Source organism: Erithacus rubecula, assembly GCF_903797595.1.
Source record: "Erithacus rubecula genome assembly, chromosome: 1".
In the NCBI taxonomy this organism is placed as follows: Eukaryota; Metazoa; Chordata; class Aves; order Passeriformes; family Muscicapidae; genus Erithacus; species Erithacus rubecula.
Window position 1 is genome coordinate 20,653,646 of NC_136658.1, and position 26,074 is coordinate 20,679,719.

General features: G+C 43.6%; 3 protein-coding genes across 9 annotated transcripts in view; all 3 read left to right on the top strand.

The window, feature by feature from the left end:
- GRAMD1C (GRAM domain containing 1C) overlaps positions 1-14,784 on the top strand; it is a 52,072-nt gene extending 37,288 nt beyond the window's left edge. For 5 of the 6 annotated variants that reach the window (XM_079322186.1, XM_079322188.1, XM_079322189.1 and 2 more), the window contains 9 exons: positions 5,007-5,153; positions 5,939-6,057; positions 7,159-7,301; positions 8,853-8,956; positions 9,635-9,814; positions 11,265-11,322; positions 11,833-11,943; positions 12,777-12,882; positions 14,562-14,784. In XM_079322186.1, the coding sequence (XP_079178312.1) occupies positions 5,007-5,153; positions 5,939-6,057; positions 7,159-7,301; positions 8,853-8,956; positions 9,635-9,814; positions 11,265-11,322; positions 11,833-11,943; positions 12,777-12,882; positions 14,562-14,639 (1,046 nt within the window). In that variant the 3' untranslated portion in view covers positions 14,640-14,784. The remainder of the gene's footprint in view (positions 1-5,006; positions 5,154-5,938; positions 6,058-7,158; positions 7,302-8,852; positions 8,957-9,634; positions 9,815-11,264; positions 11,323-11,832; positions 11,944-12,776; positions 12,883-14,561) is intronic. The other variant, XM_079322187.1, reaches the window with a different exon arrangement.
- A 1,202-nt stretch (positions 14,785-15,986) lies between these two features.
- Positions 15,987-23,274, top strand: ZDHHC23 (zDHHC palmitoyltransferase 23). 2 transcript variants are annotated; one of them, XM_079322258.1, is made up of 5 exons: positions 15,987-16,106; positions 16,309-16,995; positions 17,681-17,848; positions 18,641-18,799; positions 18,885-23,274. In XM_079322258.1, exons 1-5 carry the CDS (start codon positions 16,000-16,002, stop codon positions 18,946-18,948), a joined length of 1,185 nt encoding a protein of 394 aa, XP_079178384.1. In that variant the 5' UTR covers positions 15,987-15,999; the 3' UTR covers positions 18,949-23,274. The 2 variants fall into 2 exon arrangements, with proteins under 2 accessions (XP_079178384.1, XP_079178383.1); XM_079322257.1 differs by having other exon boundaries at positions 18,641-23,274.
- Positions 16,865-26,074, top strand: part of QTRT2 (queuine tRNA-ribosyltransferase accessory subunit 2) — a 43,758-nt gene continuing 34,548 nt past the window's right edge. Inside the window, exon 1 of the mRNA XM_079322283.1 lies at positions 16,865-16,995. The gene's annotated coding sequence lies outside the window, so the exon portion shown is untranslated. The remainder of the gene's footprint in view (positions 16,996-26,074) is intronic.

Consider the following 26,074-nt stretch of genomic DNA (forward strand, 5'->3'; position numbering starts at 1 on the left):
AGTTTTGGCCTTTGCATATTTTAGATATTTTGCAGCTTTCTTATCTTCCTGCTAGTATATTTCTCTTCAGTCTCTGGATTTTATTTTTTATGGCAAAGGTCTCCAGTGAAACTGATTGAAAATCAGTCCTGTTGTCTTTTGTGCTGCTAGTTGCATAAACGATAGCAGGTAAATATTCCCTGTCATGCCTGCATTAGTGATGTTGAATAAATAGAGGAAATTAAGCTGGAGAGGTCTCTTTAACAAAAAAGCAACTGTCTTCATGCTACTTATTTCTCTTCCCTTCCCTAAGACTAGTCCTTTTTTTTATTCAGAGCAGGATTTTCTAGACTCACAACATTAATCTTCTCTCTCAGAATCTTCATGCTTAGAATTTTTTTCTTCTGTTTCTCTGTCTGTTTTCTGTTGCAGTTGCCCCACACTCTTACAAGGTGAATTCCTTCATGCAAACGAAACTAGCTTTCCTACATGGCAAAGGTTTACCCATATGATTAATTTCTCTTGTGTCCTCTGGCTCATACTCAGGCTGCCCATGGAGGTGTCCTGGCAAATAAGGTGAGGGGCAAGCTCAAGACTGTTGTTCTTCACAGCATTAACTACCTTGTCTTAAGCAGTTGACACCTTGGGGATGGGGGTCTGCATCCCACTGTGCACCATTGGCCTATTGACCTGCATCTTGGTGTTTTTGCCCAGTTTCATAAATCAGAGTATAAATCCTGAGCCATGACAAACTTTTGGCTAAGCAAAACATTGATATCTGTGGCATTAATTCTGAATTTCAGAAAACAGATTTTAGTTCAAGCATAGAATGCGTTTCCAACACAAGGCCAAGAGAACTTTTTAATTTCCTCAAGGACTCTAGTATATAGGGTAGTTTGTTTGTTTTCAGTGATTGTGTTCAGCAATATGAAATACTTCAAAGAAAGATGGGGAAAGCAGGATATTGGAAAAACAGTATTTTCTGCTACAAGGTTCTACTGTATACAGGGAGAGCACACATTTCTGTTCTTCTTGTGTAACATGACAAACTTACTTATGTGTTGTTTCTGTGTGTACTAATAACCACCTTAAGTGTGTGATCTGCAGGAGAACAGCAGCATGGTGCTGTAAGATGGGCACAGCAGAGGCTTGACTGCTTGCAGATAGTAGTATATAGGGCATACAGTGTTTGAAATACAGGATAGTTGAAATTAGGTTCAGCCCTGTGTTAGTTGTCCCCCTCCCCCCAATAAAAAAAATTGTATATGCAGTGTATGTAAGGAAGAGTAGCCATGGTATCTTTTTGGCATTTTAATCAAAATACTGAAAGTTATATATTTTGTTGTAAAAAACTGTATTATTTACTTTGGTGTTTGGAGGATATATGTTTGAGTTAGATATAGGCAAAAGATTATGGGGATTTTTTTATCTTGTGAACTGGAAAAACCAGCATTGTGATAGTACTTACTTAGTAGCTCCCCAAGATAATTCTGTACTTAGTTTTCAAAGTATAGGAGAGTTCTCTGGAAATGGTTAATTCTGCTGATGCAATCTTTAAATAGATGGTGTTTGGAACATGTTCACTACTAGCAATTGTTTTATTAACTTGATTTCAGGTGGTTTTGGTTCAAAGCTTCTACCTACATATCTTTCATGCAGCATGTAATTTTTTCCCTGTCCCCAGTGGTATAGAAATGTTCAACAGTTCCAAGATTTGCATACATTCTTCTTAAAAACTCTGATCCTCCCCCAACACTGTGGAGTGGAAAAATCAACCTTCTTACTAATTTACTTATGGTATGTGTTTAGCTTTTTGCTGTTGGTGGTTGATAGGAATTTTAATAACAATGTTTTTCTTACTACCCCTTCCTCCCCATTTTCTGTCTTTTTTTTTTTTTGCACTGCAGATGTCTTAAAACTTTTGCCATTCCTGCTGCATAATGGTGTTACATTCAAACATTATTTCACAGCTTGCCTTGCAGTGATGAAAATGACCTTAGGAAGTGCAAGGCAGTAGTGGGGGAGGGAATAGACCTGCTCCCGTTAGGCTGAACCAGGACACTCTGGGTAATATGATTTCCTCTGTGTTTTTGGGTCCCATGGGATCCTTGCCTAAAGTCAGAATAATCTCATGTTCTTTTAGCAGACAGCTCCAATTCAGCTATAAATGTATTCAGGTTAAGAGAGTTAGTGTTGGTAAGTGTATGCTGCTGAGGGATTAAAACAGCACTGAAAGTGCAGGAGTTAGACTGATATCTCTGGCTTTGCACAAAACATTTTGTTGATAAAGAGCATTCTGAGCCAGTCTTAGGTAAAATGCTTCATTATGCCCTACCATTGTGAAAAACAGTGGCAGATACAAGTTTGCCTGTGTGAGTTAAAACAAATGAAACAGTAGACAAATGTTCATCTTCACTTGTAGTGGAGATATGTGGTTAAAGATGCCTGTTCTGTTCCAATTGCAAGTGTATAAAGTATACACTGATGCATTGCTGTGCTACTGTTTGCAGTCACTGCTTCATCTGTGATTTCCACAGATAAATTTTGAGGCCAGATGGAAGTGACTTGAAGCTTGTCAATCTCTTGATGAATCCTGCTACTTGATTCCACAGGTGTGGAGCTCACAGTAGCACTTAAACATACATGTACCTTCCAGAGCCATTCTCCAAAACGTTTTGTTTTCCTGGAGAACAGCTGTTTGAATCCTAGCTTCTAAAGTTTAGCTGATAGGCCTGAGATACAAACCCAGGTTTAGCTTGGATTTTCTGAAAATTACTGCTGTATGTGCTAACAACCCTTTGTTTCTTCCAACAGCTGAGAAGAATTGTAAGTAAAAAACATATTTCTCAATAGATACTAATGCACTTGACACTTCATTGATTATTCCTTATTAGAGACATGACCATATAGAGATAGTGTAGGTAAATTAATTTATGGGAAGTGTTGTATAGACCTGTGGGTACTCTTTGTTCAGACTCACTAGAAGGAGGACAGACTCAGAGTTACAGAACTTGGTAGCAAGATCTGCACCTTAAGGTAATAAAGCGTGGGCTTTGTGCATATCACAAGTTGCCCTGGCTTACCAAATTACCTTGCATCAGCAGAAAAATAGTAGCTGTTCTCGGGCATTTCAGGTGAACATGATGTTGAGTTGCTTAGCTCAGGCTCACTGGGGCAGAGGTTATCTTGTGTTTGCTAAGACATATACAAATAGCTGACGAGGCTGATCTGATGCTTATCTAGTGGCTTGATCATGTGTCTGGGTCTTTATTTTTTTTTTTAAAGTGGTAGCATGTTCCTTGGGCATGTCAAGGTCCAGCTGAGTAACACTCAACCACAGTAACTAGGTTTGAATTGCCTGGTATCTGATGCCATGCTAGCTGATTCACAGTAGGTAGGGGCATGTCAGCATCAGTGTGTGAAGCTTCCTGTCTCTTAGCAAAAGAGAGGATGTGGGGAGTGCACCCTGAAAGGAGAGATCTGTAATGCTGAGGTCTTGTTAAATGAGTTCAAACTTACAGTTCACTTGGCCTGCCTTTTGTTGGAATTAGATTGAGCTGAGAGAAGAAATACAGTGAACATAAGCTGAAAACTTGGGCTGAATTTGTGGCTTCCTGCAGAATGTTTCAGTGCAGCAGAATTTGTATTCTGCATGTATTGACTGCATATTGACTGGTTAAATAGGTCTCTTGAAATGTGTGTTTGCTTTGTCCTGTCTCATAATTGTGTGGAATTACAATTGCATAAGCAGAACACGGTGTGGAGAGGAAGTCAATCTCTTGTGCAAGCACAAAAATATGGCACGCACGCTTCACTTTTGGGGTCCTACTTTGAAGCCTGATGAGATCAAGGAGAGCTTTTTTAGGAGGCAGATGTTCTAGCAGGCTAGGAGCAGCACTTGAGAGGAAGTCTGCTCAGTCAGAACTGAATTTTGTTGGGGGCTGCTGTGATTGTTCAGTCTGTGCATTTGCCTTATCAATACTGACTGCTACCAAGCCAGTAATGTTTTATGTGCTTTAACCTTAGCCTGCAGGCAGCTTGTGAACTACAACTTGATATTCAGGCTACCTTTGCATTCATGGCTGCACTTACCTTTCCTAGCTCTGAGCATTCATTTTTATCAGTTGAAAGGCTGGCCATCCTGACTTGTGTCTGTCTGCTGCAAGATTTGCTTTTGGGCTTCTTGTTTCATTTTAGTGATGGGGGGCTTGTTTGTCTTGCTGGTAATTGTAGTTTAGGATTGACTTGTTTCTAAAGCATAAACAGATTGAGTTGGGATTGGCACAGGAAACTGTTTGCCCTCCAGGATTATAAGTCTATCCCTTATCTCTTGCAAGCCTAGCTGAGACAATCACAAAGCTGAGTCATGCCAGCAACCACAAGAAGCAGAAGTAGCAAAGATCAGTGCTGCAGCCACAGAATGCTATTGGGGTGCTCAGTGGCTTTGGAATGGGTGATGGCATTTGAGCCTCTTAGTGCATTTTTGGGGACTGCAAAATGGAGCAGGATATCCCTTGTGTTCCTACTCAATAGGTATGGAGGGAAGAACTGATAGTCTGCCTGGTCCCTTACACTGTATTACCAGTATTACAGATGTTAAAAGCAGAATTCTGAAACCAGCCACAAGAAGAAAACTGTTATGGTTTTACTGTCCTCCTTGCTTGTATTTTATACAATAGATGCACATATTAATGAAAATTATGCTAACTTTGTCTTTCCCCAATTTTTCTTGCAGGATTAGTAGAATATTGGAAGGCAAAATTAAAAGGATGGTAGCTTGTGCTGTTAATTTATCAATTTGCACAGGGAAGTGGTGGTAGTGGTGTATATTTGAAAGTCAGCTCTGGACTTTGTTCCTGAAGGCAACTTACCTACCAAATGATTTGCTGATATCCTTACTGGGTTTCTGAGAGCAAGAAACAAATGCTGATGCAAGCTTGGGAAGGATTTAAGCTGTAATTAAGCTTAGAATGCAATAAAGGTTCTTAATAATACTGTTCTTAACCTGATCTCTCTGTCTTTCTTAGCAGTGAAGGAGACTGTCTCTGACAATGATCTCTATGGGAGACTTTTTATAAACAGAGTTTTCCACATCACTGCAGACAAGATGTTTGAAATCCTTTTCACCAATTCTCACTTCATGCAGAGGTTTCTTAATTCCAGGAGTATAGTAGGTAATAAACTCTTCTCTTTTCTCTATGTTACAAGATACCCTGAAAATTTTTACCTCTGAGAATTGCTAAATAGGGCTAAGTTGAATTTTAAGTTTCTGCTTGCTTTAAAAGAATTTTTAAGCTTTAAAGTTTCACTGTGAGAGGATATTTAAAGCTAGACTACTGTTTCCCTAGGTATGTACATTTTGGAGTAAAAACCTCATTTCAGTGCACCACAAAAACTGCACCTTAATGCCTGAATTTTGAGTAGCTTATTAAGTTGATGCATTTTGTGGGGTGTTTCTGATTATATTGTGTCCCAGAAATTATATAACTGGTACATGGGCAAAAATCATTGCATCTTCCTAAATGTACTCACAAGCTTTAATTTTCTGGATGAGTAAATTTTATTCACTGAGACCATAAGAACAGAAAATTAAGTCAGAAAGGGTTATATTTATTCAGTGTCAGCTTGGAAGGCAAAGTGGCAAAAGCTTTTGATAATGCTAAGTGAATCTATTTCACTTTAAGCAAATGGGAAATGGCATATTTTCATTTAATTGCTTACTCTTTTCCCCACCCTCAAATCTCTTTCAATAGATTCAAGCTCAGCTATTCAGAGCCTCACCTTTGTTTATTAGCAGACTGCATGGGTATGGTTTTTCCTGGAAAAACCCCACAACTATTTTGAATCAGTTTTCTGTCTTTTCCCCTACTCCTGTTCTCAAATTCTTAAGACATGATTGGACAGTGATAATTCCTTTCAGGCAATTTTTATGTGAGATTTTGCATAACTTCTCATCTAGATGCTGTATCAACCCCTTGGAATAGAGACTCCAATGGCAATCAGTTGAGGACTTTGACATACACTGTAACGATTAACAATCCACTCTGTGGGAAGTTCACAACTGCAACTGAAAAGCAGGTACTGTGTGCATTTGTGGTCTGTCTGGTGCCCTTTAAAGCAAGGGACAGGTCAGCTCTATGGTCTGTCTGACTATAGATTAAGGTTCAGTGAACTGAATATGCATCTGCAGTTTAAACAGAGCATCTCTGAGGGTTGCTTGCAGTTTCTCTCACCATTACTGAGCCAATGCTTATTAAATCAGAGAGGCTTCCTACCTTTACAGATGGCTGCAAACCACCAAAAATCTTGTGGGGAAAGGTATAGACATCTCTTAGGAACTGAGGGATGAAAAGGTACAATTAAAGGCTTTCAGTGCCCACTTCTGGGCTCCCCAGTGTGAGAGATGAGAGCCTAACAAAGGGCCACTTAGATGATGAAGGGACTGGAGCATCCCATGTGAGAAATGGCTGAGAGTTGGAAATGTTCAACATAGAGAAGGCTCAGGGCCATCAATCTATACTTTATAGAAATATCTGAAGGGAGGGTCCAGGAAATTTTGAGTCTGGACCTATCAAAGGCCACAGATTTCAGTGGTGCTCAGTGACAGGACCAGAGGTGATGGACACAAACTGAAACACAGATGATGGCTTCTGAACATCAGGAAACATGCTGTCATCTTTGAGGGTGACTGAGCAGTGGAGAAGGTTGTCCATAGAGGTTGTGGTACTCCTTGGAGATATTGGAAAGCCACCTAGACATGGTCCTGGGCACCCAGCTCTAGATAGTCCTGTCTGAGATTTTGGACAAGACAAGCACCACTGGTGCCTTCCAGTCGCAACCCTTTTGTAGTTCTGCTTGGGGAAAGGTCTCAAAGAAGAGCTGTGGTCATGAGGCAGTGGGTAGCCTTGCATCTGGTACTTGAGGTGGCAGTGGGAAGTCCTGATGCCGCCAATGGCCAATGTTGGCTCTAGTAAGAGGCATCTTCTCTTTTCTCACCCCACTTATAATTGATATTCTCTTAACTGGTTTTTACCATGGTTCTTCAGACTTTCTATCTCCTTGAATTCACTTGGAGTTGGTTGATCCAGCCTAAGGAACTCAGGCTGAAAGGGGGCAGGGGAAATTTGTGTACCATGAATATACTTTGTTAATTTTTTTTTTTTTTTTTTTAAATGCTAGATCCTGCATAAGCAGAGCCAGAAAGGTCAGTCTTACCAGGTGGATGCTGAGGTCCTGACCCATGATGTCCCCTACCATGATTATTTCTACACTGTGAACAGATACTGCATCAGCCGCACATCCAGTCACAAGTGCCGGTTACGGTGAGCAGGGCAGAAGCCAAGGCAGGGATGTTCTGAGCTGATGCTTGGGTTAAAGGTCTGCCAGCAGCACAGAGAATGTTGGATTCTCTTCTGAAAAATAAGCTTAGTTTATTTCTTGCCATATGTATGCTGTGCTTGGATCTCATTAGTACAGTGAGAAATTAACTTGAGATGTTGGATCTGAGGTACAGAACTCATCTCCAAGACTGAACTGGATCCTGACCAGCCTTGTGTTTTTGAGTGCAGTTTTGTGAGAGAAAAACTGGAAAAAATTGAGATGTTTTATTAGAAGGTTTCCTAGATATCCTTGCTAAGGGCCTGCAAAGGAGAATGGTTTCACAGGAATGTGCAGGGAATAAAATGTACTTTATTTTGTAAAGAGGGCACTCAAGTGAACTCCATCTAGATACGGAATTTCCTCTCCCATTTGCTGAAAACATTGGAAGTGCTGCTGTCTTTAATAAGAGCTTTTATCTCAGACTTAATCAGTACTCAGGAAAAGTTAGCAAGCCTGGATTCTATTCTGGCTAATCTCAGCCTGTAAAACTACTGAAAACTCCCTCTCTACTGGGAGAAGAAGGGGAAGTAAGGTTTTTGAAAGACTGCTTTGGATTTTTTGAGTGAATTACTCTTCTTCTTTGAGACCTAGATTTGTTTTATCTGAGACATATGACAGCCCTAGGATAAGAACAAAAACTAAGGTATATGTGGTGCACAGAGCATACATGTATAGAACAGGAGGCACATGGTGATGTTACAGGTGACCTTACTAAACTGTGCTTAAAATGGCTCAGAAACTCTATTTGAAAGGAGTTATTTTGTTATACCATATACAGTGGCCTTACATTGATTTGGAAGAATACTTGAAAAGAGTGTATTCTAGGATGGCCAGTGCTCTTGGCTGAAATCAAAAACTTGACCTGTGCCACTTTGAGATGCATTCAGTTGTTAGAAGCATCCCTCTGAAGGATTCTAGTCCAATTAATTTTTATTCTGGAAGCAGTATTGATTAGCTTGACCCAAGGAATTTTTGGGATAGGAGTGTCATTTTCCCCTCTGTCATGCTCACAGAAAGACAGATTATAATTTTTGTCTACTCAGAATAAGATGTGAGCACTTGATGTATGAGTTGTGATGAAGAATTTCACCTTCTGCTATTGTAGTGCCCAGGTAATATATCATGTGTACTCATACAAAGTAAAAATCATGACTTTACTATCTGGAAGCCTGAATCCTATTTTAAATGTGTATTAAAATGAGAATGCTTCAGAGGGTAGAAATCATCTGGTAGTCCAAGTTTAAAGGAAAATACTTCGAAATGCTTCCCATAATTTGGACATTTATATTTTGATGCTTTAGCTAGAGATGTTGCCTTTGCTACTGCCTCTTGCATTTTTTCAATTAAGTGCCACCCAGCTGGAGAGTGATGGCAGTTCCAGTTGGTATTTCAGATTTTAGACATAAGCTGGAGATCTGCTTCTGATAGGAAATTTCTGCTATCACTGTGCTGCCTAGAAGAGCACTCTTCCATTATGGCATTCTGTTTGCTAGGGTTTCTGCAGAAGTGAAGTACAAAAAGCAGCCTTGGGGCCTTGTCAAGTCTGTAATTGAGAAGAATACCTGGGGAGGAATACAGGAAAACTTCAAACAACTTGGTAAGGCATTTTCTTCTTTGTTCTTGAGTACCTTTGCTGTGGATGTTTTTGTGTCTGTCAAACCTGGCTCCTCAAAGAATGGCTTGAAAAAAAGGCCAACACCTGAGCAGTCTTGAAGACAGAACTTCCTGTCATCAATGTATGTGCCAGTTCCAGGGTATGAAGGAAGCCTTGTAACTAACAAGGGGTTCTTGTATACCTGGCCATAATTACTTTCTGAAGGAGGCATGAGGAGCAGTAGGAAAGCTGTTATTCTCAACTGCATGTGCTTATCTCTAAGAATTTCCTTGACTGTGCATATGAGAATAGAAGCAGTGGCACTTGGCAGGCTCTATGAATGTCTAGTCACAGCCTGGCCAGCCACTGCTGCAGGCTCACAGTCTAACACAATTCCTAGTCTAATAGTGTCTTGCAGTGCTCTTCCAGTTGCTGTCTGGCATAGCATTGAACAATTCTGCCTGGACTGAGTGTGCACCACCTCTGCAGAGCGTTCCAAGTGTGCCCTCTAGCAAATAGAACAGGGGTGGAGGTCAGGGTGTAGTTTGCCAATTACCTGCTTTAAGTTCATGTACTGGAAGGTACATGATTCCTCTGCCACTTTGCATATCTCCCGATTTGTTTTCAGCTTTCCAGCTGACTTTTTGACAGTTGAGTAACTGTATTTCTTTTCCACTGCAGAATCAGATCTCCTAATGGAGGAATATGCAATTAATCAGTCCATAGAAGACTCTGGGAAATTACTTGCTCTGAGACGAAGGCGACGCACTTTACACCGGGGTTTGGCAGAATCACTTCCCAAACGCTCTTCCCAACATTCCTCTGGTGACATGGGAGTAGAGTCTCAGGGCAGCTTAATAGGTAGGAATTTTTTACATCAAATGTTTTCCAAAAGGTGTGTTCAAGAAAGCATAATTCTTAGAGTAGCAAGAGTAGCACTTGTCTATATATTACGCTTGTCTGTGATAGCAAATGCTTTAACAAGTTCAAGCTTCTTCAAGCTTGCGTAAAGTAGATTTGGAGCATGCATGATCTCTTCTGTCATGAGTATCTCAGGAATTAAACCTAATGTCACCTTCACTTTTAAAACAAACTAAAATCAACCAAAGTCTTAAATACTGTTCTATATCTGCAAAGGATTGAAAATTAGATTAAATCAGGGAAAAAACCCAACAACCTGATTCTTGTAAAGTTTCTGAAAAATTGCCTTTTTTCTTCAACTACCTGTGCACACAGGTCATGAGTTGATTAAACTTTCCCACTTCCTTCTTGGCTCTGTTCACTTTTGTTTATTTTTAATGTTAAGAAGTCTGTTTCCCATATGCTTCTGTAATTTCTGGGTCACTGAAGCATTTCTTGCAGTTCTACTGCTCTTAAGCAGGACAGACTTGGCCACCAGCATATCCAATATTAGCTTCACCTGTAGAGATGAGGAACATCTGTGCACTAGTCTGCAACAGGGAATGGTGGATTCCATAACTGAAATTGAATTGTAAACACTGAGGTAGGACCAAGTACAATTCCCTAAAGAGGGAGTATAGATAGCACTGAGAGAATATTTGGATCAGCAGCATGTGTAAAGGATTCTTTACTCATGTGAAATTGCTTGCTGATCACTTAATTTTGCTACTGTTGTTCCACCTGTTCAGATGAGTGTGTCTCTCAGTGTACACTACAGATTTTGTGTGTCTTTTGCCCAGGACAGGATGGTCAAAATGAATTATATTTAAATATCAGTGTGCCCACAGTGATAGGTGCTCAGTTTGGAGAGAACATGCACAGTGTCATATCCTTGTTGCTTGATGAATAGCAGATGACCTCTCAAAAGGCTGTTTTCAGGACAAAAAATAAGCCAAGGCAGTAAGGATGGGACAAGTTACACAAAAATGTGACTGACACTGTTGTGAGAGATGAATGTGAGAAGAAGCAGGAGAGGGACACTTTGCAGCCTGTCTCTGCTGTGTGTGACTAACAGCACATATGCATGTTGGTAATGGATGGACTGCAACCTTCTCAGGCTATTCAGGTTTAATGTGGCCATGCCCAGCACTGTGTTCTCCCCAGCACAGTGGGTAAGGGGAATTCTGATGGAAGAGCCTGACTGTTCAGCCAGCCTCTCAGAGATGACTGCAGAAATGCCCTGGTGAATGTTGGAGGTGATCCTGTGCATCTACATGACTTTTTTTTTTCCTACGGGAAGTTACTGACCTATTCTGTGTGAAGTGCTGGGCACTGGCATATATATCTGTATGCAGTCATCCTTTAGGAATGTTCTTTAGTACTTTTTAACCTCCTCTTCCTTGCCCTGTAGGAAGGAAAAGAGATGCAGTGAGTAGGACCACCGCCATCATTGTAGTAATGAGCGTCTTGTAAGTACTCATTTGCATTAAAATGTTGCTTGCCTCAAGCTCATCTTGGTTTTTATCTGTATTTGTTCCTCATTTGTATGTTAAGATTGCATGTAGCATGATGAACTAATTTGAGTGGAGCATGTAGGTATAAAAGGGGAATGGATTGACTTGGAAATGACATGCAAGATGAAAATGCTGACCTGTCAAACGAGTCTACCTTACAGGTTTTCTTAAGTCTGATCCTTTAAAAAAAATTAAGTCTGAAATCTACTAATTCCTTATTTTAAAAGTTCCAAAAAGAGATACTGTTGTTATTTCTGTTTACTATTACCCAGCTTAATGATATCTGCTAAGAATTGCTCAGATAGATAGTAATTTTCAGTATAGTGCTGCCCCACACCTTTTTTCCTCCTAGGATTCTGGGATGATTCTGTTTCCTTCGCTGTCTTTAGCCAGGATCTTGTGTTTGTAGCATTGCAACTGAATTTGTTACAAAACTTGATTTTTTTTTCCCCCTTGTCTCTGCAGTTTGCTGCTCTTGGTCTTGCTGAATATAACACTGTTCCTCAAACTGTCAAAGATAGAGCATGCAGCTCAGTCTCTTTATCATGTCCAGCTTCAGGAGGAAAGCTCTTTGAAGTAAGTTGAATTCATGATCTTTGCTTGCTTTATTCTTCAGCTTATGTGTGAATCTGATCTAAAGAAATAAATTATAAACAATGAAATTCAGTGACAAGTTTTCAGAAGTGGCTGGGGCTTGCTGTACTTCTGTGATCTGTGCTGAAATGCAGTAACATGCCTGACTGCATCTTGCAGTAAGAAATTTCTCCTTTGACAAGCTGTTTTGGGAGAAATGTTAACCTTAGTTTGCATTTATCAGCCTGCTGTGACTCATCTTCTGTGAATATCATAGTGCTGATCACAGAACTGAAGTGTTCATCCTGTGTGAACCAGCATGTTCTCAAATGGAATGTTAAAGATTCATTTAGCTTTTTAGCTTCTCTCTGTGAGTCTTCTACTGAATCTCTTCTCCTTCACAAACTTCTGTGTGAGGTGCCTTTTGTACTCAGACACAGAAAGATGTTGCTTCCTCTTGAATATAATATCAACAAAAAGTTAAAAACCATATCCTGATGTTGACTCTGGAAGGAGTGTGAGGACCTAGTGACCATCTCAGAACTGGTTGGAGCAACTTTCTTCATAAGAAAGGTCTTGCTCCCTGGAGTCTGGACCTTACATTGTGAATGTAATGTGAGAACAGTTTTTTTCTTGATAGTTGCTGCCGGCAAAGATCTGAGCTACTGGCTTCAATAAAACAGGGATTGGAATTCAACTTTAGGCAGCTTTTTATATGGCTTTTGTAAGAGGATGCTTTTAGCAATGGCAGAGAAATGGTGGCAGAGAACATTTACTTTTAAAAAGCCATTGAGGTTCTTGTTTCATATTTCTGATGTAATCTCAATATTTTTCAGCATATCCCCAGAAATTGTATCAAAAGAGGAGATACCTCAATATGATAAGGAACAGGTTAAACACGTGAAGGGAGTTTTAAGAGACTCAATTGAAATGCTTGAGCAGGTAGGTCTGAAGATCCTTCCTGGTGATGTTCCTGTTTCTCAACAACTCAGGGTTTCTCCCTTGTGTTATCATAGATTTTGTTTGATGTGGTCTAGTGCTAGATAAAGTTTTCTTGATCTGTTTGCCCTAGGTCTGAGTTTAGTTAATGTGCAGTATTTGTTTCTGATGTTTTGAGTTGCTTTGATTTTGAATTTGTTTCTTGGAGGGTTGGGGGTTTTGTTGGTTGGTTTTGTTTGGGTTTCTTTGTTTGTTTTATTTTTTTTTGTTTGTTTGGGTTTTTTTTGTGTTTATTTTATTTGAATAAGATGTAAGTACCCATGTTAATTTTCTTAAACTTGTTTTCTTAAGCACTTGTCAAGTGCTTAAGAGATGTGTTAATGCAGTTCTGAATTATGACAAAGCAAAGACTGGAATATTTCAAAACAGATTCCCTTTTCTAAGAATACTCATATTAAAACCTGTGAAGTGCTTTCCCATCTTATTATGGGGTTTCTTCATTCAGGTTTATCCTGGCATTTGCTTCCCACTACTCTTCTAGATATTGGCAAGAACTTCACGTAGCACAGGTATCAAGGGGCTACCTAATCTCCAGTGAAAAATAATTTCTGCAGACCACATGTTTTTGAAGGCTCAATAGAAGATAATCCTCCTTCACCATAACTTAATTTCAGGCTCTTGTGTACTACAGACACACACACAAAAGTTGAGTAGTTGCTGTCTCTCTCTGATCCTGAAGTCCATGACTGTTAGATCCTTACAATTCCTAGGCTGAAATTTCAACTCCGTAACTGAAGGACAGTAAATTCATGTTTTGGTTTTTACATACTACTCAGGAATGTTCTGGTTTTAACTTTGTTTATTAAATCTTAAAATGTGATGGAACAAATGACTAGTTCAGGAAAGCTGAAATGGGGAGTTCACATGTAACTTTCTCCATCATTTGCTCTTTGTTCTTCCATGCATTAAAGGAGGTTAGGAAAATAAGCCATTTTTAATACTCCTTGTTTAGAGGTGTTTCTGCATGCACAACTGCTATTAATCTATTAATTAGCCACTTTGATCACAACTTGAAAAAGCCTTGAGTGCTGGAAGTTTCACTGGTTTCCATGCCTTTTTTATTTTCTCTGCTTACTATCTAAACAATTCCTAATTCTGAAGTGTTAAGTGATTTTTTGAACACACAGTGTAAAAAGAAAAGTGAGAATTAGGCACCTTTTTTATCCAGAATAACACTTTTTGTCTGGAAGTCCTGACACATCTTAGTGCTTGCTAACTTGTGTTTTATGAGAGTTGTCAACAATCTAAACATATTTTATACACCAAAATGCACTAGGAGGGCCAGGTACTAAAAGAAAATTCATATTGTGCTCCCATGTTCCTTGGAGTATCCACTGAACATTATCTGTGACTAAAAATGAGTGGGATGGTTTATCTTCTGTGCTGTTGTCTGGTGAGGTGTTAAGACGTTATCATCCTGGACTGTTAGTATTTATAAACTCTAGAGAGCGTAGCTGTTAGGAGAGCACAGTAAGCCAATTGTTTATGGAAACAGGGAGGAGGAAATCACATGCAATCTTTAAAGGAAAAAGAGGAGGGAGACTTCATTTTCTTGGTGTCACTCAACCTTGAAGGAGACTGACTTAAGTAATTGGTTGGGGGGGATGATTGTGTCTTCACAGCTGAAGATTTCCCTTTCCATGCTCCAAAGAAGCTTTGACCACTTGAACAGGACACAGAGCAGCAAGACTGAGAGTTAATGGCCACATCAGCTTTTCATTCAAGTCATTGGAAGAACAGATGTGTGTGTGAGGACTTGTGGGGTAGAGATTGTAGCTGTCTCCTCGGGACTCTTTACTGTTTAGCCCAAAAACTGTACAGAATAAAGGTTTGTGGAAGAAGTAAGTAGAATTCTGCATTGCCAGAGCTTGGCAGTCTTGTCTCTTCTGCCAGCCTTCTAGTCTGGGAGTCTCAATTCCAAACAGTGTAGAGCTCTTGGATCTAACCCACGGTGAGTGAGCGAGGGCAGTTGTTCTGCTGGTGAATGGATCTGAACATTTCAGAGTGGGGAATACGCCCTCAGCAGAGAACTAGGCTTATCTCTTATGAAATTGCAGCTTTTTGTGTCAATGTAGAAAATGACCATCAGTGAAGAGTGTTTTGGAGAAAAAAAGAACATAGAGGATTCATAGCCACGGGATCTTCATAGGCTTATTTTAGCCTTGGGGACCTTGTGAAACAAGTCACCATCTTAAGGAAGAATATGCCTGAGATTAATTAACAGGAAAGGGTTTTATATCTCTTGCATACTGCAAGCTTTGGCAGGCTGCCTTTTGCCATATGTTTCCAGCTCTCTCCGAGAAATTTCAGCCCTCGGTGTTTTCCCTCCATCAGGGGCTGTGCTTCAGCATGGTGTGCCCACTGATGATAAAACACCTTTTCATGTGCTTCAAGCGTTTTCTAACGCTTTCTAAGCAGGTTGAGGGGAAGAAGACGCATATAGAAGGAAAGTCCAAGAAAGCGCAGGGCCCCCCTCCCTCGAGACTGGCCGTGTTTGGAGGGCAGCGCTGGCGGGCTCAGCCCGTGGGCGGCGACGCAGCGCAGGGTGCGGGCTCAGGCTGGAGGGCAGGGGCTGGCTCGGGCGGGCTCAGGCTGGAGGGCAGGGGCTGGCTCGGGCGGGCTCAGGCTGGAGGGCAGGGGCTGGCTCGGGCGGGCTCAGGCTGGAGAGCAGGGGGGCTCGGGCGGGCTCAGGCTGGAGGGCAGGGGCTGGCTCGGGCGGGCTCAGGCTGGAGGGCAGGGGGGCTCGGGCGGGCTCAGGCTGGAGGGCAGGGGGGCTCCGGACCGCCACCTGTTGCGCTGCCGCTTTAAGGCAGGTGCCCCCGCGTGACAGCGGCGCCGCCCCCGCGCGGCCATTGGCGCGCGCCGCCGTCAGGTGGACGGTCCGGGCGGGGGCTCCTCCCCCCGCACACCTCGGGGCGCGCGCGGCCAATGGCGGGCGGGCGCCGCGGCGGGGGCGGGGCCGCGGGGCGGGGGCGGCGGCGCGCGCGGGGCACCTGAGGCGGCGCCGCCGGGGGAGCCGCTCCCGGCCCCGCGGCAGGGACGGGGCGGGCGGCGGCGGCTATGGAGGAGCCGCTCTGCTGCTGCGAGTACGTGGACCGGCGCGGCCGGCGCAACCATCTGGTGGCGTGCTGCTGCGACTGCGAGGAGCTGGACGACGGCTGCGACAGGTACCGGCTGCGGGACGCCCTCCCGGCGGCGGCGTCCCCGCGGGGTTGCCGCCCTGAGGGATGGGGAGCCGCGCCCCGCTCGCCGTCAAACTCGTCGGGAGAGAGGGAGAGGGGAGGTGGCGGGAGCGGGACGGGGCAGGGGCCGGGGGCGGGAGCGCGGCTGCCCCAGAGCCAGCCGGCGCTGTGCTCGCCCCGCTCGCAGGTGGCTGAGGTGCAAATCCCTGCCCCCGGGAGCGCTGGAGAGGATCGCCGACACCGTCGCGGACCGGCTGCGGGTCCCGTGGTTCTCGGGGGCCGTGAAGATCAACGTCAGCCTCGTGCCGCCGCTCGTGCTGCTGCCCGTCTTCCTCCACGTTGCCTCCCTGCACTTCCTGCTGGGGCTCATCATCCTGACGTCCCTGCCCGTCGTGGTGCTGTGGTATTACTACCTCACCCATCGGAGGAAGGAACGGACTCTCTTCTTCTTGAGCCTGGGGCTCTTCTCCTTGGGATATATGTACTATGTGTTTCTCCGGGAGGTGGTTCCCCGGGGCCACGTGGAGTATTCCCAAGTGGTCGCTCTCACGTGCGGGTTAATTCTTATGCTTGCAGCCCTGTCTCGAGCCAAGAAGGACCCTGGCTACCTTCCCATCCCAGCAGGCAACGAGAAGCCATCGCACCAAGGTTTGCCCAACAAGAGTGTTAGAGGGAGCTCCAGCGGGCTCCATGGTGCTGGCAGCAGTCGTGCTGTGAATGGGGAGGCTAAAGGTTATTGCAGGATATCAGCTGAGCAGCCAGAAGGTGTGAAAAAGGACTGGTGCACTAAATGCCAGCTGGTCAGGCCAGCCCGAGCAGGGCACTGCCGGCTTTGTGGCAGGTGTGTGAGGAGACTGGACCATCACTGTGTCTGGTAGGTTTTGCACTGCTGAACTCCCTGGTTTTTCTCTCTGAGTTCCCTCTTTTTTAAAATAAGCTTCTTTTTTTACGGTCCCTGGTAAATAGAGTTGCTTTTGCTATGTGCAAGACCTTATACTCTTTAAATACAGAAAGCTTTGTATTTATCCCTTAAAAGAACAGGTGGAATAACTGTTTATTCTAAGTGGGTTGACCTGATAGCTGAAAGCTTCTACAGCATATTTCAGAATTACCTTTACTTCTCTGTTTTTTCATCACTTTGGGGTTGTTTTCTTGGATTTGGTTTTTTTTTTTTTTCTTTAGACTTGGTCTGGGGAACACTAGCAATCCTGCAGAAAAGTTACATTAGTGCTGTCCTGGGGCATGGGAACCCAAAGCTGCTTTTTGGGTTTGCATGTGGTGCTGGAGCCAAGTAGGTTATAATGTGTCTCAGCAAAGGATACTACCCTTGCTAAAAATTTGAGGCAGACAGTCTGCTGCTGTTACCTTACAGGTCTATTGTCTTGTTTGTAATTTTTCTATATAAAGTTATAAAGCTTCTTTGAACATTTTTGAAAGTTCTTAGCCTGTGTCGACTGGAGGCACCTTGGAAATCGGGTTCTCTGGCAGCTGGGGGAGGGAGAAGAAATAGAAGATGGTTTCCTTTTTTAAGCAAAGTAATCTCTTCTTTCCTTTTGGAGGATTAACAGCTGCGTAGGGGAGCAGAACCATCAAGCTTTCATCCTTGCACTCTCCTTCTTCATGCTCACCTCTGTGTATGGGATTACCTTGACCCTGCATACCATCTGTAGAGGCCAAACTCCATTTGTGGCATTGCTCTACTGCCCCGGGGCCTATTCTGACTACAGGTGAGATGTCTGTCTGAGAGAGAGCTGGGGTGGGGGCAGGCTTACTGAGGCAGCTTAGCTCCTGTTCTTGTTCTGCTGTCAGACCTGAACACAAAGTGCTCCCTAAAAAACTCTGGAAAGCAAAGATTTGTCTCTGCTTTCAGCAAGGTGGGCAGCCTGAGCCTTGGAGACAGCTCACTATTTATTTGGAAAAAGTTGAAGGAGCTAGGATTTGAAGTATTTATTGGTTTATGTATAGATGTTAGTATGTATGCCTGCTGATGCAGGTAATGGTCTCAAAGCCTGGAATCCACATTCTCTTTCTCCCTCTCATTCCTCACTATTTATCTAGTGACTGTCCTCCAGGTTACCTGCCTAGAACATGCCCTGTGTGGCAGGGAACGTGGTGGGAGCTGTTGGACACAAGTTCAGAGACCAGTACCACCACAGATAGGCAGGGTTCTGGTAGTACACAAGTAACTCTTCCTTCCTCTGCTCCATCTCATGACCTGTAGAGTAAGAGCATCCTGGGGTCCTTAAAGCACCATTAGAACAGGAAGAGTAAAGAGCTAGGTTATGTGACAGCAGTGTGCAAGAGTAGCTCTGATAGCAGGAAAAGCTCTCATTAAGTAAGCCCTGAAGCTTTAATTTTGAGAAAGCCTTTAAGGATTATCTGATGAAAGCAGCAAAGTGAGATCACTGTGGCAGATGTAGACAGGGATTTGAAAGGACAATGATTACCAGGGAAAGTCACTTTAAAACAGCTGCTCCAGTACTAAATGGCTTCCTTCCTATCTTTTTCCCTGCTGCCAGCTCTGCTCTGTCGTTCACCTGTGTATGGTACTGTGCCATTGTAACAGCTGGCATGGGATACATCCTCCTTATCCAGCTGTTGAACATCAGCTACAACGTGACTGAGAGGGAAGCTCGGCTGGCTCTGCGGGACAACACTGGGCGCAGACTGCTGGGCGGGTTAGTGATAGACACTGGCCAGTATAACAGGGGACTGCTGTGCAACTGGGGCCACTTCCTGAGCCTGGGGTCTTCTCCTCCAGAGCGCTCTGCCGAGGACATTGTGTGACAGCCCTCTTTCTGCAGATGGCCTTGTCATGGCTCACTGACTTTGTTTAGCAGGGGAGCAGCCCCTCCCACCAGGACTCCCTCCATGCACAACCGTTCCTCGTGGTCAATGTGTGGGCTATCCCCTCACTGACAACACCAGATGCTTTCCCAGGTGGAATGGTTCTTCACGTGCTGTCAGCCAGCAATAGGATGCAGAAAGCAGTAAGCCATATGTGCAGATGGGAGAGGAGAAACCTGCTGCCTTTTTCCACCATGGGAAACAGCACAAAGAGCACAAGGTTTTGGGAACTTGAGTTTCTCTTAGATGTGAATACTGGCATCAGGAGGAGCCTGCTGCTGGTCTTCAGAGAGTACACTGGTTCCTGCAAAGGTTGAGGAATCCCTGAGTTTGTACCTACGTGTGGCGTTTTGGAGAGATTGGAAGAGTGAACAGATGGATCCCTGCAGAAACCAGGCTCTTTGGCTAAAATAGACTGTCTAGGGAGTCACTGGCAGCACTCTCCTCTCTGGTGCATTTATTTATTTATTTTTACTATCTCGGATTCCATCCAGCTATGTACATGCTTCTAATAAGTGCCTTTGTGAGCTACATTCCTGTAGGACTTTGTAAGATCTATTCACCTCTTGACCCCTAAAGTTGTTATTCCGTCTGTGTCTGTCTAAATGAGTGAAAAGAGATCCCACTGTTCTTTCTGCAAGCTTTGTTTGTATTGGTTTGAAGGTTTTGCTCTCCTCCCTCAAAGTGTTTCTGCTCTGGTTATGGGTTGTGACGTGTGACAGCAGGTAAATACACCAAATAAGGAGTTTTGAAGCAACATGTAAGAGTGAACTCCGAGGGCAAGCCAAGAGTGCTGTCTGGTATTACTGTAGCTTTATGTTCATTCTCTCTCTGTGGTAGAAGGAAGTCTGTGGGAGAGTAGGCAATTCTGCTAGCAGCATATTTGGTAGGTAGCATCTTGGTTGTGTTGCTGTTAGCACAGTGATCTTGTCTCCTCTCAACATCATTACTGTGGAGCTGCCTGACTGTAAATCTGTTTTCTCAAGCCAAGATGCCAAGGAACAAATCAACCCTAAGGTACATAGGGAGAGGTAGAGGATGTGTTGCAGGTGTTTGTTTTTGGGATAGATGACCTGTACTGGCAGGTGAATGAACCTGTTAAAATGTGCTCTGCAGGAATGCCATTTTTTCCTCATCAGGCTGTAACCGTACTATGGTCTGGACTTGAGCTTCAGACAAAATAACAAGGTTTTGGTGGCAGTGGTTTCTGGATTTTGTGGGTGGGATGTTTTTTTATTGCTTTTTGTTTTAAACCCTTTATGTAAGCTGTTGGCCCTGCAGTAATAGGAAAGGTCTGACTAAAATAGCAGGGGACCATGGCACAAAAATTGCAGGTTGGGCCTAAGGTGCAAAAGCAGAGATAGGAGCTTTGTCCTAGCTATGGTGCAGCACGCATGGGTCATGCCTGCCCCTGAGTGCACAGGCATGACAGGCAGCTGGGGATGTTGGGCAAATGGTGTGCATTCACTGTGCTGCTGTGCAGTAACTTAGACAAATGGATGGATGGTGCATGGTGCCAAAAGAAAGCAGGGGCTGTCCCTTGGGATCCCTGCCGTATTTATTGTGAGTGCTCCTCATGACATGTCCCAGTATGAAATAAAGACTGTGTCCCTCTTTGCACTATTTGGTTTCCTCAAGTGGTACTTTTTATAACCAGCAGATGATTGAGGAGCAGCTACATTTCTAATGTGGCTGTACAGTTACTGAATTTCCCTTATTTCCTCTTGACCCTTTTCATTCAGTGAGTAGTTTTTTATAAGGAGGTGAAGGGATAGCACTTTTGCTTTCTACCTCTAACCAGGCACAGTCAGAGGTTCTGACCACTTTCTTGGTCCTAATGTGTATAAAAAGGTACTCTGCTGGATTGTGCAAAATGTTCCTTTATTACCTTCTGTTTGGAGCTTGAAGCCTGATCCTAGTAGTTAAAATTGAGACAAAGTTGCTTCCACTTGAGTTGTATGTAAATGTTTCCAATATATATTTTGTGGTGTCTGCTGAGATAATGTCCAGCTCAGCATCCTGGAGATAAGAGTTCTGTGGGCTAGCAGTATCTTCTTAGATCTTATCCTGCTGGCACTGAGGAAGATTAAGGCAGAAGAATCTCCTGGGCTAAATGAACCATTGCAGTGGAGACAGCCAATTTGTCCATCCCTGTGTACGGCATGTCCAGAAATCAATCATGTACCCATGGGCTGAACGAGCTCTGGGAGCTTTTGCAAGTTTGAGATAAGTGATTTCTCAGAGTCCTGCTGCTCCCAGCTGGAGATACCCTGTGATCTGCTCTGCTATTTCCCTGGCAGTGCTGACACTGTGGTGCTCACTTGCTCCCACAGGCAGCAATTGGTTGCATCTTTGCAGCCTGTCACTGTAGCTTTGTCCCTTGTCTCTCAGTGAGCTCTTAGTGACTGGAAGGTTTCATCTGACCTGCTTACACTGAGACTCTCTCTGGGCTGTTCTCCCAGGCAGCATGGAATTTGGAGTGCAGATTAGGAACAAAGGACCTGAGACTAATGTAACCATTCCATACCTAGGTCAAACATGCTCCAATAGAGTGGGGATGAAGGGCTAAAGTAATTTTTGTTTTTTGCACTGGCTCCAGGGGGAACTGCAATCATTCAGGGTACTAAAGGGTTGCAAGGATGGGATGTTTTTTCTAGGAGGAAAATGCAGTGCTGGTTCCTGTTCAAGTTCAGGTGACTGATCTTCATAGTAATGGTGACTGTTTCTTTGATGACATGGCATTGGTTTATCTCTTCTTCCTGCTAGGATTTGCTTTGTGAGATGAGAAGCATAAAGTAATAGGATATTTAAAAGGCATCTAAATGAGCGGAAGAGTTTCAATCCCTTCAGATGCTTACTTGGGAGCTCTCCTTTTAACATCCCTGAGAAATAGCAGGAAATCCTTGGAGGGTAATGCTCCCTTTGCAGTTATTGCAAGGGCAAACTGTTGTGATCTGTTGTGCTAAGGAACAGTTTCTTTTCTGAGCAATTTCCTGCTGAACTTGGTATCGACCATGCTGGTAGAAAAATGTTAAAATCTAGACATGCAGAGTCAGTTTTTGGGCTCCCTGTGTTAGTAGCTGCCTAGATCTGTGCTGCTTGGGAGTTGGAGCATTGGGAGAAGCCTGCACGTGACAGGGGACTTGTGGGTTGTGTGTGACCTTCAGGCAAGGACTGGTGTCTCACCTGTAAAGTTGTATGCCTGGCAGTGCAGAAGACAGTACCCTGCTGGCTTTTAAAAGTTTTCCTTGTGTGTGAAGACAGGCTTTAAAGCTGATCAAGAACAGGGAAAGATTTTGGTAATAGCCAGCCTTGATGTTTTTCCACTCAGACTTTGGAAGTTAATCTTGCTTTACCCATGACCTTTTAAGAGGCATTTGTTGTTTCACAAATAATGTGGACTTCTGCAGACCAGGCAGCTCTTAGGGGGCCAGGGTTCTGGTGTTGTTCTGGTGTTGCTGGTGTTGTAGTGTTATACCCTCTGTGTCCAAATGCCATCACTCCACTGTTTGGTGTCTGTAGTAGGAACAGTGCACCATTAAATACACCCTGTAAGTGATGGCTTAGCACTCTTGAACTGTGTCTTCCTGCATTGTGCTTTTTTGTAGGCGAATCACAGGTCCTCACATCGACTGTTTCTCCATTTAACTTGTCCTCAAATGGCAAAAGTCACTGGTGAGCCTGAGCTGGTGCTGCTTGTGACTTCTAATCACATTTTAGCCTTCATGCTATGATGGTGCTTTTTTTTTCCCTTCAAAGTAGGTTGCTTTCAAGTGTCTTAATGAAACCATTTGCTGTAAAATTTCTTCTGAAGATAAAATGGATACTGCCTCACTGCCTAATGTCTTAATAATGTGCTTGGTTTTTTCCTCCTATATGAATGTATATTGCCTCATTAGGGCAGGAAGTGTGTGTGATTATGGGTGCTTTCCTGTATTCCTTTCAGTGAAAAATTCTACAGTTACCTAGGATTTTTTTTTTTTTTTTTTGTCGCTACCAGGATGTTTGTACAGCAAAAATCTGTCTGCAGGCAGGTGAGATTCTTTCTGAAATGTGGGAATTCAGCCTTTCAGGATGTTCTCTTTATGGAATTCCTCTAATGATCATGTGAAGAGTGATGGGCTCTGGAAGAAACTGAAAAGTGTTTTTTTTTTTTTTTTTAAACCTGAACTTTAGGGGGAAACTTTGTGAAACATTTGTGAGCTTTTTTGAAGAGGCTGATGTGTGTATGTTTATGTCTATTTTTCATCATATTCAGTGTTTCCAAATGGGTATCAAATGAATAAAAATAAATTAATGGAAATGATCTGTGGAGTGGCCTGTTGATTTAGGCTAACACATGCAGGCAAGCCGAATGACCAAAAGCTGCCAATATCTCATGGCTATTCAGCTGTGAGCTGGACTTGGGAATAAGGGAGCAACAGGCTAAGGGAGACTTGAGAAACAAATGTTCTTCCAGTTCTGCAAAAGTTATCAGGATCCTAGAAACTAGGGTAGGAATTTCCTCATAGTAGGAATTTGAATGGAGATCTTTCATCCTATGAGCAATGTATTATCAGTATCTGAGCAGGTTCCTGGCCTTTTTGTCCCTGTGTCTTGCTTTCCCACTGACACCTGCCTGCATAATACACCCAGAACCCCAAAAAAGAACAATTTCTTGCTTTAAACCTTTTTCTAAGCTGTATTTTGGAAATGACATGGATATTCTCCTTGTAGATGGAGATGTAGCCTTTAATTCAGTTGGTATCTTGGAACAGCTGCTGAAAGGCAAGATAACTTTTAATGAATAGAATCACAGGTGCCTTTGATTGTTCCAAAGCTCTGCTTTGGTTTGTCTGGGTGGTACTTCTGTCTGCTGTTCAGCTGTTTCTGTTTGAAGATAACTGCATTGCTGACAAGGACCTTCCAGCAGAGTTTTAGTTGGATGAGACTGGTGTTTGCAGAAGGGTGTCATACTTGGACATTTAAGCATGACCAGCTTTAAGTCCAGTGCAGTTGATGGGGTCAAAAGAAACTTCTGTCTCTCCCTAGCTTTTATTTTTTCCCCTGTTGTGACTTGCTGTGCAGAGCAGGGCCATGCCTGGAGTGGCAGCTCCTGTGCTGGGAAGGCCAAAGTGCACTACTGGGGCAGGTGCCAATAATGGAATAACAGGTCTGCAAAGATGTGGGCTGTTGATCACACTGCAGTGATCCATGGACACCTCCCAGGCTAATTGTTGTCCCTCCCTGCCTAGGGGGAGCAGAGGAAATATTTTAATTTTCCAGGCACTCTTTCAGATCCAGCTTGTGCAGGGCCTGGGGGACTTGGAAGGGACTGGTGTATAGATTTAATGAGAAGATGGTATTTCTGCGATTAAGGTTTTTGGGAAACTGCGTAAGAACTCCGTAGCGCAGGGATGTTGGTAGCGGATGGGGAGTTTGAAATCACTTCAAGGTTCTGTATTTGCTGTTGTACTGCAGTAAAAATCCTCCCCCCACCCCTGTGCAGGAGAACGAAAGCCTGGCTGTGCAGCCACCTCCCTCTCTTGCTAAGAAAAGCAAGGAGCTGACAGGCAGGAGTGTGCCTGAGCTGTGAGTGTGGGCTGATGACCAGCATTAAGGCATTGACATCTGCATCTAGCCAAGCGTTGGAGCAGGAGGAATGCTCTGCCACAGCTGCAGGCTGAAGCTGCTTCCTTGGTCTGACAAGCTCTCACATCACCCTCCTGTGGAAGCCTTAATTTGCATAACACCAGAATTGTGCCAGGGATTTAGGGGTATCCTGTCCATCATCTGGCATGGCCTTGCTTCTGCCAAAGAGGGATGAGTTGTTTCAGCCAAGTGTGGATCAATAGGAAAGTCAAGGGGCTTCTCATCACCCTACTGGTTTAGACCATGTTCAGTATGAATTTGCCTGATCCCTGAACATCTTCCCTATCCCTCAGCTGGATCTAGCTGAGGCTTCATTTCCATGCTGGCAGTAGACCAGGGCTGTCAAAGCACAGCTCCTGGATCTTCTGGCTTCTTGCTGCTACAACTGTCCAACCAAAGAGTATCTTGTCAGGAGAATCTTTCAAACCTACTAGGAATAGGAAACCCTGGAAGGTGAGAGTCTTGGAGGCAAAGGACAGTTTCCAAAGTGTTGACTGTACTTCAAGTTCTTTGGAGGAAACTAAGCTTCACATAAGCAGCATTATTTTCATGGATGGTGAGTGGGCACTGAGATGAGTGGGAGCTGTGGGCTTTGAGGACATAATGTGCATTGCTGGGGAAAAAATCTGCAGTTTAGCGAACTGGATACACTCCTGAGTAGCCAGTGGTTTGGGGCACCTTTTTAGCTCTGCAAGATGTACATTCAATACATACCTAGCCTGTTACTAGGGTCAATTACAGGTTGCATGTGGACACATCCACTCTACTGCTACAAACTCCTGTTCCTCCACTCACAGCTGCAGCATATTCTGTCTCTGGCTGGCTGGAATGCTGCCTTTTCTCTAGCTGGAGATGCTTTCTCTCTCTCACCTTTTGTCCTCCAGGTTACTATTGTCCTTATGTTGCATTTGGGCTATATGAGCAGTAAAAGGATAATGCAACCAAGTTCTTTGTGCAATGGAGAAGCAAAAAAAGAGCCTGTATTTAAAGAAACACTACACCTATATAGAGTAGTTCAGAGCTAAGCATGGACATGATCTAATTGGTGCAAGGGAGGTGACACCCCTGGTCACATAGCTCATGTACCCTGCAGGTGCATATCATTGTTATAATTCTTTTATGTTTTTATTGAGCAGCATGAGAAATCCAAAGCTGCTTCTCTGGTTCCCAACAGTATCCAATGACATCCTTACACTGTAAATCCAGGTAGAGGGTTGGCCAGAGACCTTCCTTGCTGTGTCCATTCTCAAGCCCCAATAGGGAGGAAAATTCCAGCAGAAAAATGGGAATATAAGGGCTGGCTCAGGAATTTCAGGAGCTCATTGGGCACTACTTGGCAGAGACTTGTAGTGGGGAAGAATGTCCTAAGAGCAAGTGGATTGCTGTTAGCACCAAATGTGGCTGCTAGCTGTACTAGGGCATTTGGGAGCTCAGCCCCAGCTCTGCTTCTCCCTGCCTGCCTGTTTGGCTCAAGT